The 17,056-nt window shown below is 48.6% G+C and overlaps 1 protein-coding gene across 5 annotated transcripts in view; it reads right to left on the bottom strand.

The window, feature by feature from the left end:
* The window catches only part of LOC117899294 (putative transcription factor capicua), a 47,253-nt gene that overhangs the window by 1,344 nt on the left and 28,853 nt on the right, over positions 1-17,056 (bottom strand). Inside the window, exons 2-18 of one of the 5 annotated variants that reach the window (XM_034809206.1) lie at positions 11,788-12,563; positions 11,265-11,502; positions 11,064-11,204; positions 10,289-11,001; positions 10,016-10,225; positions 9,833-9,957; positions 6,342-7,235; positions 4,933-6,278; positions 4,653-4,866; positions 4,267-4,569; positions 1,814-1,965; positions 1,356-1,743; positions 946-1,276; positions 716-882; positions 556-648; positions 308-507; positions 43-235 (exon numbers count right to left, since the gene is read on the bottom strand). In XM_034809206.1, coding sequence (XP_034665097.1) covers positions 43-235; positions 308-507; positions 556-648; positions 716-882; positions 946-1,276; positions 1,356-1,743; positions 1,814-1,965; positions 4,267-4,569; positions 4,653-4,866; positions 4,933-6,278; positions 6,342-7,235; positions 9,833-9,957; positions 10,016-10,225; positions 10,289-11,001; positions 11,064-11,204; positions 11,265-11,502; positions 11,788-12,401 — 6,322 coding nt within the window. In that variant the 5' untranslated portion in view covers positions 12,402-12,563. Of the gene's footprint in view, positions 1-42; positions 236-307; positions 508-555; positions 649-715; positions 883-945; positions 1,277-1,355; positions 1,744-1,813; positions 1,966-4,266; positions 4,570-4,652; positions 4,867-4,932; positions 6,279-6,341; positions 7,236-7,350; positions 7,646-9,832; positions 9,958-10,015; positions 10,226-10,288; positions 11,002-11,063; positions 11,205-11,264; positions 11,612-11,787; positions 12,564-17,056 lie in introns of those variants that run through there. The other 4 variants (XM_034809209.1, XM_034809210.1, XM_034809208.1 and 1 more) reach the window with 4 other exon arrangements.

Genomic DNA, 17,056 nt, shown 5'->3' with positions numbered 1-17,056 from the left:
AGTTCTTGGGTAGAAGATATTTGCACAGCGCCCTCCAATTACCTGCCGCATTCGGTGTCGCAATATTGGTGTGTGCACTATTGGCGCTCAGTGTAGACGACGAATTCGAGTCGGACGGTGTATTGGGGCCGGCCGAGTGCGGTGTGCAGGATGCCTGTCCCAGCAACTTTTGTCGCACTTCGCGTATCTTCAGCTGCAGATCCTGTTTGCGCGGAAACACATCAATGTGCTTGGTCTAAGGAGCACAAAAAAAGAACCGAAATTAAAATCACATCCGAAGCTAAATACTTCTCATGTTGAGACTCACCTGAAAGGCGATTGTGGCCTGTGCTGTTGGGAAGTTGCCGTGTACGTTAAACAACTGCATGACCAAATTGCGACGCGTTTCCAACACCTTGCGATGCCCCTTCTCGCTGGCATCCGATCTTGCACTCTGCAGCGGCGTCTTGGGCGTCCGTGGCGAACGTCCCGTCTGATCCGTGCTTTCCAGTTCTGCGAAACATTGATCTACATTATACATAGAGGATATACATTGGAAAATGTTCATTTAATTACCCTTCAGCTCGTTGTTAAAGTCGGGCCCAAAGAAGCGCTGCGTTGTGGTTGGCGGTGCCGATGCGGGCTCATCAATGGAATCATCTTCGCAAACTAAACAAAAACAACATGGAAAACGAGTAAATAAAGGGTCTAAGGATGGTCTCACAGGAGGACTCACTTAGCTTCTGCACTGGCACTGGTGCTGTGTTCTTCTTGCGGTAGTTGGTTCCGTAAACTCGCGGCGAGGACGGCACAGCTATGGCACTGGGCGACTGGCAATCCTCTGGCTGGAACTGCGGCAGTGCCTTGTATTTCTTCTCAAAGTCCACCTGCTTGAGTACACTGCTGTGAATGGAATAAACATAAGTTAATAACAAACTAAAGAAAGGTATTCGCTCTGCCACTTACTTATTCAATTCATCGTTCTTCTTTTTGTGGGCCACCGCTGCCGCTGTTGCTGCAGCTCCAGCCGAGACTCCCTTCAACGGAGACTTGGGCTGACTGTTGCTGTTGCTCGTTGTGGGCGTCAGAGGCAGTTGCTCATCGCTATTGGGTGTCGTCGTCGAGGAGGTGGGCGTGGGCAGTGCCGAGCTGAGGCTGGAACTATTCACATGGCCAATGATGGGCGACGAGACATCCATCGTTGTGGGTGAGTGCAACTTTCGACTGATGTGCTGTCCCCCGTTGCTGGCACCCAGATTCGCTCCAAACGAAACATTGCTCTCCGATTTGCTTTGAGCTATAGAAAGGAAAAAAAAAGGAGAATGTCATTAGTTCCGATACGATACCCAGCGCGTTTGCTGTAGGCATCCACTCACATAAATTCTTGCGCCGCTGCAGCGGTGCTCGTCCCAATTGTGCTGGCGTTGGGGCCAATACAAACTGCTGGCCATCTGCATCCATGTCGCTCTCATCGCCTCCAGCCGTCGCTCCTCCTCCTTCATGGCTGGCACGCTCTGGCGGTGCACTCATGTGATATGTCGCCGACTTCGGGGTGGAGGGCATCGACTTGTACGAGGGCGAACTCGCTGGCGGCTCTGCGCTGTGACTGGGCGTATACCCATGGAGCAGCATTGTCGGTTGAGCGCTAACTGGTGGCGGCAGTCCGTTGTGATTCTTGAATATATAGCTGCCCGCAAAGGCCTCCAGCTGCAGATGCTCCAGCGAAGGTGTACCCGGTTGATGGGATCGCGGCAGCAAGGGGTACTGTCGATAGGTAGGATATTCAATTATTTTCACAATCTTTAAAGCTTACTTTCTCTTTCCATTTACTCACCTGACTTGTCATGGCAAAGAACATCTTTTGGCCTGGCGCCGGACCTGCTCCCATTATCTGTGCTGGTGCGGAGGCCGGTGGTGTGGCCATATTGGCGGCATGTCCCAGACTCATGGCCGCCGGCGATGAGGGCACACATGCCTGATGGGCGGCTGCAGTAGACAGAGAGACAGAGATGGTGGAGGAAGAGGTAGAGGTGGAGGAGGAGGAGGAGGAGGGAGTTGTAGATGAGTTTTTGTTGTTCATGACACTGCCACTGCTGCTGCCGGCCACTGTTTTTGTGGCAGTGGCTGGAGCAGCCGCTGTTATGGTTATTTCATTATTGGCATTATTAGTACTATGATTTGCTGTTGCTGTTCCCATTTTCCCCGTCGCTTTGGTCAGCACAGTCAGTGTGGCGGCGCCTCCTCCCGCCTGGCTGGTCGCCGTGGCTGCCACACCCGCTGTCGTTGTGGCCGTTGCTGCTGTCAGTATGCGGGCATTCGCAGGCAGTGCAATCTTGTTGCACGCATTGATGCTGATAAAGGACACTGGCCGCAGGGTGGCTGCTCCCGAGACTGGTGTTCCCGCCGTACAGCTACCGTGATGATGCTGCTGACTGTACGCATTGCAGTCGGTGATCAGCAGCATTGTGGCTCCTCCGGTTTTTCCGCCCGACTCCTTTTTGCCCAGTCGCTGCTTATCTCTTCCTTCCGCTTTTTCCTGCCCATCTTCGAGGTGGTCTTCATCGTCTTCTTCGTCCTGGCCATGCAGCGTGTCCAGCACGAGGGCATCGTACAGTATGGCCGCTCGACCTGTCCCCTTGTTGCTGCTGTTGTTGTTGTTGTTGTTGTGATGACCATCTTGTTGTTGAAGAGTCAACAATTTTCGTATAATGGGCGTGGAATTATTGGAAAACTTAGTAAGGGCTTCGTTATTGTGTGTGGTAGATGTGGCTGATCCCACTGTGGATGATGTGGATGCGGTTGGAATGGCTGTTGGAATGTTTGTTGTTATGATTGGTGAAGATTGGTGAACTTTCTGCTTGAAAAACAAAGGCGGCGGTGTATTGTGTTGATGCTGATTTGATGGTTGTGCTCGTATGATCGTGAAATGATTAATAGTGGGTGTTGGCACACGCGTTATGACCGTTGGTGGCGTCTCCACGCGGCGTTGATGCAAATGCTTGAGCTGTTGGTGTGGCGAGTGCGATGGCTGCAACGGCGTTAGGGATCGCACAATCGTAAACTGTTTCCGCTTGATGGGTGTCACAATTGTTGTTGTTGTGGTGCTGGTTGTTGTTGTTGTAGAGCCTGTGGTTGTTGTTATGTTGGCCACGGGTGGCGTTGTGGGCGTTGGTGTTGGTGTAGCCCTCACTTTGGGTATGGTATAATGAATGATATCATCGAAATCAGCATCAGCATTAACACTGGCCAATTCCTGCATAAACTGCTCATCGTCGTCATCATCATCTTCATCCTCATCATCATCGTCGTCATCGTCCAGGTCCACCTCGTCGAGGAGATTTTCCACATCCTCATCATCCTCGTCATCGTTTTCATGGATTGCTGCTGCATCTCCCTTCGAGTTCTTTGCATTTTCCACTTGTTCTATGTTTGATTTATGGTGGATTTTAAATGGATTTTGGGGGTAGATATGTGTATGATATGGATGACATCGACAGAAAGGAAGATTGTGATATTATTGTGGCGCGGGGAGGAAAGTTTCCAGTGTGAGTGTGTGAGAAAGTGAAAGAAACAGAGAGAAAGATGTTATGCCCGACACAAAACAAAAACCAACAAAAAGCTTTCGTTAGGAAAAAGGCGACGTAGGCGACAGGTGGGTGAGGGGCGAGGCGATGCGATCGATGCAGGTGATTGGAATGTTTTTTTTTTCACAAATTTTGTTCTTCGATTTTGGATCCACAACTCAAAAACTATAAATTAAATTATAATAGAAATCTATATACAAAACACACACAACACAAATCATAGTAGAAATAATGCCAATAGTTGTTCTGAAATCTTAAAATCAACTTAAAATTAATCAACAAAAAAATGATTAAAAATTAAATATAAATAAAAGAACTACTCTACATTTTGAAGGACAGTCACAGACTGCCTTCAATTACAATAAAATATACAAAAAACTCAATGAAATCCCAATCAAATACAGTGCGTTTCGTAACAGTAAGACAGCTAAGGAGTGGACGTTTTTTTTTAAGGAGTATCTGTAGAAATATTCATTATTTTGTTTGAATTTCAATGAAATATCTTTAACACCACTCTTGAAATTCTTCAAAACGTTTGCATCTTTCAATAATAAAATCAAATTTACTCTGATCTCCCTTTTAGCCGTCTGAAAGTCTTTGGAAACCCACTGTTTATTATGCGTTTCACTCCTTTTCCTTTCATCTTTTATCGCTATCCTTCTCAGTGAAGGGAGACTCCTTCTTGCCATTCCACACTACTCACCTCTCAGATCCGTGGGACTGCGATGCGAGTGATGCATCGGATACTGGAACTGCTTCTGGCTGAGGGCCGTCGCTGTTGGCACATTGAAATTGAAGATGGCTCCCACACCACTGCCGCCACTATTGGGCGGTGGTGCACTGCTGACCACACCTGATGCCGAGACCGAGCCACCGTTCAGTTTATATGGCGATGGTGGCTCCTGTTTAATGTCCTCCTGCTTGATATGTGGCTGCAGTGTGGCTGCCTCATCGGCTTTGCTGCTGCAGCCCTTGGGGCTGATAGGCATAGACTTGAAGGCGCCGCCTGTAAAGTGGAGAGAAAGCATACAAGAGAGACCGAAATGAGCATGGCTGAGTGGGTGGTTGAGTAGCGGGTGGTTTGCTCGCCTGTGGGTTGGAATGGTGTTACACCGATTGGATTCTTGGGACTAGTGTACTGTGTATAGATCGACATCTGGGGATATGGCAGCATGGTGCTCTCCAGCACCGGATGGGCCTTGATTGCCTTTGGCTTGAGCGTAATCTCGCGATCCCCACCGGTGGTTGGCGGTGCAGTCATGGCCTGGCCATTGGCACCAACCGCATGATCATCCTGCGAGCGCTGCAGAGAATTATTAAATTTAATTAAAATTTGCTTCCTCTTTTAGGAGTGGTTGTAATACCCTACCTGAACTTTTTCTTGCTGCTGCTGCTTGCGGTAATCGTAGGGGGCATCGTCCATGTCCGAATCGTTCACACGTTCGCGGCACTGCAGATCGAGCTTCTTGGAGGGTGGCTCCTCCGTCAACAGCATTTGCTCATCCTCATCCGAGTGCAGTTCATTCTTGAGGAGTTTTCCTCCCTTGCCAGAGATCGTGGTGGGCGCTTCATCACAGGCGCTGTTGTAGTTGTCAATCGTCAGTGGGATGATGTCGCCCTGGTGTTCGGAGTGGCCCTGACCGCCCGGCGTATTGGGGCACATGTCGTGCTCCAGCGAATCGGAGCCATCCACCGAGGCCAGGCGCGATTTGGCGTCGCCTGCGGCAGCCGCAGCACCAGCTGCTCCTCCTGCCTTGCCAGCAGCCGTCGAGGTGGAGGACTTGCGGCGATCCTTGTTGCACCATTTCCATTCGGGATGCTGCTTAAAATGCTCATCCTTGACGACGGTCGCCAGCTCATGGTACTGGGCCTTCTGCTCCGGCTTCAGGGCATACCACCATTCCCCGAGGATCTTGCTGACCGTTCGATTGTCCTGATTTGGATGCTTCTTGTGGACCATCTTGCGATGCTTCTTCGAGAAGATCATGAACGCATTCATCGGCCTGCGTATCTTCTTGTTTGCTGCCACTGGCTGCCCGGCCGCTGCTCCCCCTGCCGCTGCTGCTGCTGCCGCCTGCTGCTGCTGCTGCTGCTGTTGCGCTGCCTGCTGCTGCTGCTGCTGCAAGGCGCTCAGGGATTGACTCCGACGCTTGGCAGCCGACGTGATGGGTGCTCCTCCATTGGCCCCGTCGTCATGGCACTCCTCCAGCTTGCGGATGTTGCTGTTGCTGGTGTACGTTTGCAGCCTCATGGCTGCCGTCTGCTTCTTTCCATTGGTTGTGGCCGGAGTGGGCGTTGGAGTGGATTCAAACACATCATCGTCCAGCTGATCATCCTGCTCCTCCGCCACCTGCTGATGGGTTACTGCCGCGGCGGCTGCTGCTGCAGCAGCTGCTGCCACTTTGGCATCGTTCATGGAGCAGTTGAGCGGCTTTCCGGGCGATGACAAGGGATTGGGCACGATCATATGGTTGTTGTTGTGATTCAGAGACGTCTGCTGCTGTTGCTGCTGCTGCTGGACAGCAACTCCTCCGAGTGGGCTCTGCAGAGGCGATGGCTGCTGCTGTTGTTGCTGCTGCTGTTGATGCATCATGACCACGCTGTAGTTGCTGGCGGTCGTTGTCGTTGTTGGTGTGGCCGGACCTTGTGGCGCCTTGGTCATGGGTGGCATTTGTGGCAGAATCTTGTACCAGGGATGGCTAGGCGCATTGTAGCCTGCGGGATAAGAGAGATTATGGTAATCTTCGCTGCTGATCCTACTTCTATATAGAATCCTACCGTTTTTTGGCAACACCTTCTCCTGCCCGTGTCCGTGTCCGTGGCCATGCACTATCGACGTGACTGCCACAGAGGTGGTGTTGGTAGGCGTGTTGGGCTGATGAAATGAAACCGAAGTGTGCGGCACCTGCTGTTGTTGCTGTTGCTGCTGCTGCTGCATAATGGACTGCACCGGCATGGACGTCACTGTCAGCTGCGTGGCATCTACAATCACGGGATGAAACGTTTGATTCTGCGACACAACCACGTGAGGGTGGGGATGCTGTTGTTGCTGCTGCTGCTGCTGCTGCTGCTGCTGCTGTTGCTGGCTGCTGGAGATGCGTATCACGCTGGTGGCATGCCCCACACTGCTGGGCGGCGCTCCAGGTCCTGGCAGTGCATTGAGGTGTGCGGCAGGTGGTTGTTGATGTTGATGCTGCTGGTGCTGTTGCTGCTGCTGCGGCGGTGGGGCATGCATAACCAGAGACACGGGCGTTGTTTGTGGTGGCATTGGCAGTGGCTGTGTTCCTCCTGCTCCTCCTCCTGTTCCATTTCCAGATGCTCCACTGTTGTTGCTGTTCCCCTCCCAGCCATTGTTGTTGTTGTTGTTGTTGTTGCTGCTGCTGCTGTTGTTGTTGGCATTGTACAGGACCGGACTGGGTGTAGTCTTCCATTTTCCCGTATCCAAAGGGCCAATCGATGCCACAGATGTCACGGCGGCAGGTTGTTGTTGTTGTTGTTGCTGCTGCTGCTGCGATTGATTGGTGGCAGCAATGGGCGTGAAAAAGTTCTGCCTGTGGTGGTTCGAGGACACATTGACCGGCGAGTGGGCGATGGCATTTAGCGGCGAGGCGCCGGCATGATTCACGGGTGATGTATACGATGGCGTGGCCGAGCGTGAACTGCTCAGGGATACTGTAAATAGAGACAGAGAGGAAGATCGCAATTAGTACTATAATTACTCCCTACAATCATTGCAGATAAATCTCTTCATAATCCATTTATGTAGATATAGGAAACATTTTATTACATAAGCACTGTAAATATAATTTCGCTCCCAGCTCGAAATCCTGGAACGCATTCATGACGTTCATCGGTCTCCTGTCCTCAAATGGAAACTTTCATCACTCCCTCACTTGCACATTTCATTGGAACTATATTTTGTACATATATATTTAGTACATACATACATAAGTATGTAGTTATATGTACAGATATTTCTTCTTTTTTATTGTATTTAATACACTTTTCTGTCGTCGTCGTCACATTCGTTTTGTGCTGCATTCGCATCGGTTTGCTTTTTCGTTCTGTGTTCGGTTCTGTGTTCTGCTCTGGCGCTGCCTCTGGTGTGCTCTTGACAGTTTCCAACATAAAATGCGGTGCGGTGCGGAGGGGGCAGAGCAGCAGCGAAGACGTCAAAAGAACGGCAGCAACAGCTCAACCAAGGGCAGCGACAGCGACGTCAGCAGCATACATTGAGCGAGCGCCGTGCTCTTGCTTACGCTCTTTATCGCACTCTTTCTCTCTCTCGCTCGCACTCTCCCGCATTGATTCTCCTGGCTTGAGCTGTTTACCTGCTCCGGGAATGTCTGGGCTTCTGTGTTAGTGTGCGTGTGTGTGTGTGTGCGTGCCGTGCCGACTGCTCTCAAGTGCATTTTTGTTTAGGTAAAAACGAATCAAAGGCAAAGCAAATAACAAGAAAAGAAAAGAAAAGAATCTGTTGCGCTTCGCACGCAGAATTCCAGCCTCTGCCGCTGGCCCTTTGCTTTGTTTCGTCTCAAGTGGCGGCGTCGCTGTCGCTGCTGCTGCGATCATTGCGTGTCTACCTTTGCAGGTGAAGGGTATATTAACTGTAAGGTAAGGGAGTCCAGCTTAGCTTTGATCTCTGTGTTCTAGTACGTTATATGCCAGTAAGAGCATTCTCTTATTAAATTCTGAAGCTACTGATCATTCATTTTGGCTATCATGTGCCTCACTAGTACCCTCTCTTTGGGATACCCTGCCTCTGCAGGTGCCTAGGAATGCGTAAGCATCTCTCCGCTGCGCTCTGTCGACGTCGCTGCGTCTGGCGTGTAAATCACGCTGCGGTCACACTTTCAAGTGGCCCAGCGCCCAGAGGCAGAGGCAGCCAGCAGCGCAACAGAGCATAGAAGATTTCTGGAACAATAGAACTCTTGATTCGGGGATCGGGACAACGGCCACGGGACGACCCCTCTTCTCTCACAGACAGACACCTACCTTTCATGAAAAGCGACAAACGACCTTTGTTGAGGTGTGTGAAATGGTCAAGGAAAACACAACGGCGACGTGAACAGCCACGGCGCTGGCACAATAAAATTTTATGATATGCATTTTTATGGTGAATTGGAAATGCATCGACCCCGAAAGAGCGCATTAGAGAGATGAGAAAGTTTCGGCCAAAGAGACTGCCCAAAGTGCGCTACCATTTCCAAAGAATGTTTTTTGGGGTCTCTGAACTGAATGAAAGACAGAATAGGCCTTCCCTTTGTTCAACATGCATTCAAAATGCATTTTAGTATCGGATTAGAGGATGGGAATGTGTGAAAATGATATGCCACATTAAGTAGCGTGCATTAAAAGTTGACCAGAGTGAGTAAATCTTTCAAGTAGCGCACCCAAAACAACAGGACACGAGTGTTTCAGCTTTAAAGATACCTCACATAGTTGAAAGTGCGCACCATTTCCAAAGAATGTTTTGGGTTCGAAATCCGGTTATGCCCTGAATGAGAGAACTTGTTCTTTCTTCTACATTTCCTAAACACATTTTAGTAGGGGATTAAAAGGGAAGGGCAGTAGGAGTGGGAATATGACGTGTTGACTTGGTTCGAAACGAAATCAAAGAAATCTTTCTAGAAGCGACTCGAAGTGCAGGAGATGGGCAAATTGCAGGCTTTCAGACAGCCTTAAAGCAATGACTCTGAACGAATGGAACTTGGCAGAGGATATTGAATAAATATTAATTCTGTCCGTAGTCAAGCAGACTTCAAGAAAATCTATTAATAACGCTTTAGCCTTATGAATAATCCTAAATTGAAGGAGCATTTCAGGGTGTCTCAAAAGTCGACCAGCCTAAATGCAAAATTAAACAAATCTCTCCAGAAGCGCCGCGATAGATAGAGCGAACAAATGCACTGACAGCCTCTCTCTTTCTTTCTCTCAGGCTCTGGCTTAGGCTTGCTCTCTGCCCTGCCCTTTTCACGAGCACTCTCTGTCTGATGGTGTGGGTAATTGCGTGAACGGAGAGATAGATTAACAGTTAAGCTGGCGCTGGTGTGAGAGAGCGGCGCAGCGGCAGCGGCAGGGCAGTAGAGGCTGGAAAGACCAGCCTTGAAATGAATTGCAGTTCAAAACTATGAATAAATTTCCACACAAATTCCAATTTTAATGCTTTTATGAGGCGGCTCTTAGACTCTTCTATCTCGCTCTCTTTCTTTTATTTTCGTGGGTCATAAAAAGTCAAAAAGGTGTGAGGACTATACAGAGAGACTTACCTAGCACGGCGGCCGCATCGGTGTCCTCCTGATCGTAGCGACCCTTGACCCGATAGTTGGGCGATGTCTCCGAGTCTCGTGAGGTGTCCTCATCGATCTGTGTCTTGCTGCTCGAACGACTATCACTAAAAAGGGTTTAAGCATAAGTGATGGATCAGTTGAGGGAGAAGAAGATCGACAAACCTCAGTAGGCGATTCGGACCCGTGGACGAGGGCAGGGCATTGTTACCCTTCTGATTTAAATGCCTCGAACAGAAGCCCCTCCTCTGAGATTCCTTCGTGCAGAGCATACAGAGGCGACGCCACTGCTTCCCATTGTACTTCTTGCGCACGCCGGACTCCGATTCCACGATGTCGCCCTTCTTGAAGCGATGCGGCGTAGTAGCCTGAGATCTAAAATAGAGAGAGAAATATCACATGAATATACGGGATATAGAGAGTGCGACGACAACCCACCTTGGAGTTGCTGGATGAGATCGTGGTGTGAGCCTCTGATCGAATAGACTGGACGTACTGCCGCGGCTCTGCATGCTGCTCCGTTTGCTGCAGGCGCTCATCTTCTCCGTGTCCAGGTCACCGGCAGCCGGCGAATACCCAATGCCCACCACATTCAGCTCGTCATCCGATTCGTAGTCGTCGTAGCTACGCGACGCTTGCTGCTGCTGCTGCTGCTGCTGTTGGGTTTTCAGGTGCTGCTGCCCATTGCTTCCCGGAGAGATCACTATGTCCGGCAGGCCGTTCACCTGCACCGCCGTCGGCCCCGTGGCGCTCGTCTGTTCCACATGGCCTCCCAGCCCCAAGGGCGGTCGCGCCGCTGGCACCACTCCGCTCTGGAACGGTGACGTTGCCGTCGTCCGGTAATACTCTTCTTGTTTCGGATGCGGCTGCTGCTGCTGCTGCTGGGAGCTGGACGTGGGTGTGGGCGGTGCTGTGGGCAGCTTGCCATCATACCGTGTGGCCACAAAAGTGAGTTGCGTTCCTGCGCCCACCTTTGGGTACACTATGTTGCCACTGGGCACGGGCATGGCCTCTGCCACTGCTGTCGACGTCTTCCGCTTGCCACTTGTCGTCGCTGTTGCACCCGAGGGGGGTGACAGTTCGCTGAGCTCATCCCACCAGGGCGGCTGCAGCAGACGGAGATCAGCGCGACGCACAACCTTTGTGGGGGCCTAAGTGGGTAATTGTAAAGGGTAAATCGATGTAGGACCAGTCCTAAGCTACAAGAACATACCGAATCATCACCAAACAATTGGACACTGTATTGCTTTGTGGCCTGATTGATGTCCGTGATGATGCCCTCCACATAGACGAAGCTACCAGAGCTGCGTCCCTCCACACGCTGTCGCACACAGACCCGGGCATCCAGCGTGATCTGAGTGAAGACAAAGACCAATCTAAGTAAAGGATATCGATTATTGGGGGTGGTACGTACATCTGCCATGGGTGGACTGGCATCGAGTATCACATGATATCGTCCATTGTGGAACACATCCGGATAGAGGAGCAGTCCCAGTTCGGTGGAATCGAATTCCACGAGTATTGAATCGGGTTGTGCCTCCTGCACTTGTCGTATAATCCCTGGGGCATAATGATTATGGATTTTGGCTAGGACACGGGTATTGTTCCACTCGCTGAGATCGAGTAAGGATTGTGGTTGCTGCTGCTGCTGCAACGACTGTTGTTGCGGCTGTGGATGTTGCTCCTGTACATGTGGCTGATTGTGAGAGTTAAAGATAAAGCGTTGCTGCTGCTGCTGCTGTTGCTGCTGCTGCTGCTGTTGTTAGTAGACGGCCGTTGTGGGCGTGTGTGTGCGTTGCTGATGATTGATTGTTGGGGCATGGCCATTGTTGCTGCTGCTACTGTTACTTCCGCTGCTGCTGCATGCCACATGTTGCTTGTAAGTACTACTACCGCTGGCATGTTGCAGCGGGGATGCAATTATAATACGTTGCTGCTGCTGTTGCTGTTGCAGCTTGATATCGCTGGCGCCTGCACCGCAATTCAATGGCGAAGGATTCACAATCATGCGATGTAGCTGCTGCTGTTGTTGCTGCTGCTGCTGTTGCAATGTTGCAGCATTGCCATTGGTCGTCTCGCTGCTGCCATTGGTTTCAGCCGATTTATGCTGCTTCTGCAGCGTCACAAGATGCTGCTGCTGCTGCTGCTGGGGATGCTGTTCGGCCTTGTCCAGCTCTGCTGGATCAAATTTTCGCTTCTTGGGATGTTGGCGCGGCTGAGGTGGTGCCTGTTGCTGTTGCTGAGGTGTGGATGTTGTTGCAGTTGCATGTAAGTGCGGCTGAAACAGTACATGTTGCTGTTGCTGTTGTTGCTGATGTTGCGTTGTTTCTGCTGCTGCTGCTGTTGTGGATGTGGTTGTTCCTGTTGTTGTTGCTCCTGTGGCAGGTATCAACATTTTGTTGGTGGCAACAACAAAATGTTGCTGTTGCTGCTGCTGTTGTTGTTTCTTGTTTGTTATGACATAAGTATCGGTTGCGGCAATCGCTGCTGCTGCTGCTGCTGCTCCTGCTCCTGCTGCATGTGTGGCTGTTGCATTGGCAGCGCTGAGCATTTTCGTAGCTGCAACATGTGCAACATGTAGGCTAGTGTTCTATGCGTGTGTGTCTGTGTGTGTATGTGTGTGTCTTCAGTGTTGCTGCAACAACAACACCAACAACAACCACTGCCTCATCGAGGACTGCTGCTGCATCCTTCCGTCTTCACGATATTGGTCCTGGAAAAACGAGAAAATTTGTTAATTAAGTTGACAACAGAAAACCATTAAAATCAACGACGTCGCCGTTGTCGATGTCATTTCATAATTAGTGTAATCCGCATCCTGACAACTCTGACATCCTGCCACTGCCCAATCCAGCAGGACGACCCGCAACCAGGCACCGACTGGCGCCCGTCCCGACGCCGTTGCCTGGCAATAAAATTCAATCTCGACACAAATATACGCTCCACTATAATCCTGCCACACCCCCCATCATCCTTCCCTTTTTGATACCCTTTATGGGAGAAGGATTTATAAGGATTTTGATGATAGATGCAAGTGGCAGTGGGGGGTGCAGCATTATCTCCGGACTGGACATAGAAAAATTGTATTTATGATCCAATAGTTCCAATTGGAATACAAATCTGAGATATTTGATAGCTCCTAGATAACTTTTTTAGATATATTTATGGCTTTCATAGTCTAAACTGTCTCTAAAGGGTACCAAAAGCTTCGACACCGAAACTATACTTTTTCCTCTTTTTCTCTCTCTTTCTCTCTCGCTGTCTCTCTATCCCCTCTCTCAGTCACTCTTGTTTCCCTGTGTATGTGTGTGTGTGAGACGACGACAACGGAAACATTTTAATTTGCACAGACGTCCAATGGTCTGGGCCTGGTCTATGGGTCTATGGTTCTGGTTGCGGGTACAGAGCCGAAGGGCCTGCAGCATTGCCAGCATTAAAAAAGAGTAAAAATGAAATATAAATGACACTTGAAACATTTTATGCCAAAGCCACACACACACACACACAGACAGTTTTCGCAACGACTGATAGACAGAAGGAAGGACGAACTGACGTACAGTTGCATAAAAAGTCAAAATCATCTGGCAACCACAAATACACCCACACAGGCAGACACACAACAGACGCACATAGACTACAGCAGAGAACTGCAGCAGCAGCAGCACCAGCAGCCTCGACTTTGATGAACTTGTGGCAGGGCCGTGGGTGGCCGTTGGTGCAAGTGCGAGGGAAAGGGTTAAAGAGGCTTTGCGAAAAAGGGTTAAAGAGGTGCTGGGCTGCGGGGAAAAGGGTAAAGGTGCAGCTTTATGGATTATACAGTCGCCTACGCTACGAGAGAGGCGTTTCTGGGGTGGTGACACCTCTTGTTAGGCGCAAGAAACGGATTGCTTAACGACATTTTTTGAATTTTTTTTCGTAAAGATAATCAATTTATACATAAAACAACAAAAGGTTCTAAATGTTGACTGCTAAATGATTGTAATAAAAATGGAAAATCCACTCCCAAGAAAATTTGATATTATGTCCAAAATACCTCATAAAAAGATAATTTACATATAAAATCCTTTTTAAATAATTTAATCATTAAAATTCCATTTTAAATATATTAAAAATTACAAAAATTACAAAAATTATATTTTTCCCAGCCTCATCCCAAAAGAGATCTCTATTTTCCCAATAAAACGAGACTTTAGAGACACGCCCAATCGTATCAAACAAACCCACAACCCAAACCCAGCCCAACTCCATAAAAAAGGGTTTGGAGTTTGCAGCTTAACTCCGAAACGAACTGAAACCGGGTTCCGTTTCAATTCATTTCAAAAGCGTTGCATACTTCTGGGCCTGACACGTATACGTGTGCGCCTGTATTTGTGGCAGTTGACAACACAGCGTTGCCATATCACTCGCTGTTGCATTCTGTGCGGGCAGAGATACGGCTTATCAGGGAGGTGGCAGAGCAGAGAGCTCCTCCTTTTCAGCCAGCAACCAACAACCAGAGCCATTCTCTAGCCTCTGCAATTCTCCATACTCTCTCCAACCCTAACCCATTCATCTCCATCTCCTTTTTGTGTCGTTTGTGTGTAGGCGTAATTGCGGGAAATGACTGCCACGCCCATTGTGGGCTAGCACACACACACACAGGCAGGACAGGGACACGGACACAGAGAGGCACGAAACGAAGCTAAATTGAAGCAACGTAGCAACCAGAAATGAATCAGGAAAAAAAGGAGGCAAAAAGGAAAGGCCTTGGCCATATTGTGTTGCCTTCTGCCACTGCTGCCGCCGCCGCCGCCGCTGCTGCTGTTGCTGTGTGCGATGGGAGGGACAAGTGCAATGATTGCTTTATTTTTTTTCTCCTCAACTTTTTTGCACTTTTTAAATACCCTTTTTTGGAGCGGCACTGCTAAGACTCACCGAGTTTGAGCACATGAGCAAATGATTTAAATAGTTGACTCCCCAACTGAACAGGGTATTCGATTGTCGGTTGCATTATAGACACCTTTCATGCAGTAATTTTGTTGTGTTTGTTGTTTTTGTTTTTATGCGACTTTGCTTTTCATTACTGTGTGGCCTGGCTTTGGATTCTCTGCTGGGTTTCGGTTGCTAGGCTGCCTCTTGCAATTGTTAGGAAAAATCCAGAGTAAAAGAGGCGGATGGGTTTGTGGGTGGGGTCGGAGTGGTGAATGGGTGAGAGACATAGACATAGTGTCTAGTACAGTTTTTTGCTGCTAGAATGTTAAATGCCAAGAAGCAGAACATCAGCAAGCTGACGGATGAAGCTCAAGCTTAAAACACAGACTCCAACTCATGGCTGGCTCAACGCGTGGCATGGCTTTAAAAAGTTGAGCCCGTGATTAGTTGGACACACGCTCACACACACACACACACACTCACTCATGCATCTGAATATTACACACCCACACACCACGCGAGCAAAGCTTGTGCACATATTTGTAAAGCTTTTATGTAAATAACTGCACATCTTCTATATTTGTTCATGCGTTGCAGCATAAGGCGGATGGGTCGGTGGAAGACTCTCTGTGGGAGTGTTCTCTCTCTACCTCTCTTACTATACCCCTCTCTCTTTCCCTCTGTGTCTGTGTGCTTAGTCACAGTAAAAGGTATTACGAGTGAACAGCGGAGTGAGTGGGAGCGGGTGGCCGTTGCTCTGCTGCTACCGATGCGTGCTTAAGTAAATCTAACCGTACACCCACGTCACGTCCAATGTATGTACATATGTACATATGTACATATTTATGCATTTCCTCCGCCCGACTGTCTGTCTGGCTTAGTTGATGGGAAACCATCTTCTTTTGAGTGTAATTCACAGCTTCTGGCTGTAGTTACAGTGGCGGGCAGAAAAATTGTATATTTTCAGAGTTCCAATTGTTCATTGATAGGAATATCAATACCATTTACTTTTCAGCATTCACACTCCAAACTAAATTCCATAAACAGTTCATTGATGATTAAACCTACCCTAATTATTTGCCCACAACTGTGCCACAGTCTCAATGTCCCACTGCAATGTTTTCGGTTCATTTGAGAGCTAACTGGCCGCAAATGCAAACAACAAGCAACAATAAAAAATACACAACTGGGCAATTCTGGTGGAGAGCATTATTACAGTTATCTGTTTATTGTACGAGTTCCGAGCATTGCCAAAAATATTCCCATCTGCATTGCATGAGTAAGTGAACGTGTGGCTGTGCATGGGAGAGTGTGTGAGTGTTTTGTCAATTGCCATCAGCATCATTCGTATCATCATCATCATCATCATCATTTGCATCTGCATTGTCTTTATTGTTGCATTTTATGATGTGGTTCAGAGACAACTGCATTTTGGCATATGCAGGCACACACGTGCATAAATATTCTACAGACATACTATGTGTGTACATACATATGTATGTACATAGTCTGTACATAGCTGTTGTTTCTGCTGTTCCAAGTTCCATTTCCACACAAATTGGTTTGAAATGGTGTTTAATATTTTCCCTGTTAGTTACATACGTCATCGGAAATTACACATGTAGAATATTACGCATATTATCTCTGTACTCACACGGTATAAAAACTTATTTCTTCCAAATTGATTTTTCGTTTAATTTCGTGGTAATGAAATTGAGAACAACACTGCACTGCTTGAATTTTTTGGTCTGCTTTTGTTAATTGGAATATTCCGTTCTATGATGCACACTTTGGCAAACATAAACTATGCAGAAGCTCGTATCCACTCACAATCACAATCACACGATCTGATCTCAATGCAGTCAGTCTTTGCTGCTGCTGCTGCCAAATTGAATGCAAACACATGCGTGAGAGCGAGATGCGCTCATACACAAAATCGCACACTCACGCAATAGTATACAATTTTTGTTATGGATATGCATATGCGAGAGTAGTGAGTGCATCGTAATTAGACAAGAGTTCTTTGAACCCTAACGGTTGTGTACGGCTACTCTTCGTGTCATTTGTTTTGGCGCCAAATCCAAAACGAAAGCGAACCGAAGCGAGGCGAGGCGAGGCGCAGCATTGTAGAAGGCAAAAGTGTAGAACGAAGAAGAGAGCAATAAAAGCCAAAAAGGCATGCAGAAAGTTAATGTCGTTGCTGGCGACGTCGACGCACTTAGAGCAGAATGGCACACACACACTGCACTTGGCAACGGTAGCCACTCACACATCATCATCATCATCATCTCTACT

The sequence above is a fragment of the Drosophila subobscura genome, chromosome O (assembly GCF_008121235.1).
Source record: "Drosophila subobscura isolate 14011-0131.10 chromosome O, UCBerk_Dsub_1.0, whole genome shotgun sequence".
NCBI classification, from domain to species: Eukaryota; Metazoa; Arthropoda; class Insecta; order Diptera; family Drosophilidae; genus Drosophila; species Drosophila subobscura.
The sequence above is the reverse complement of the archived record's forward strand: the minus strand, read 5'-3'. Positions and strand labels throughout refer to the sequence as shown.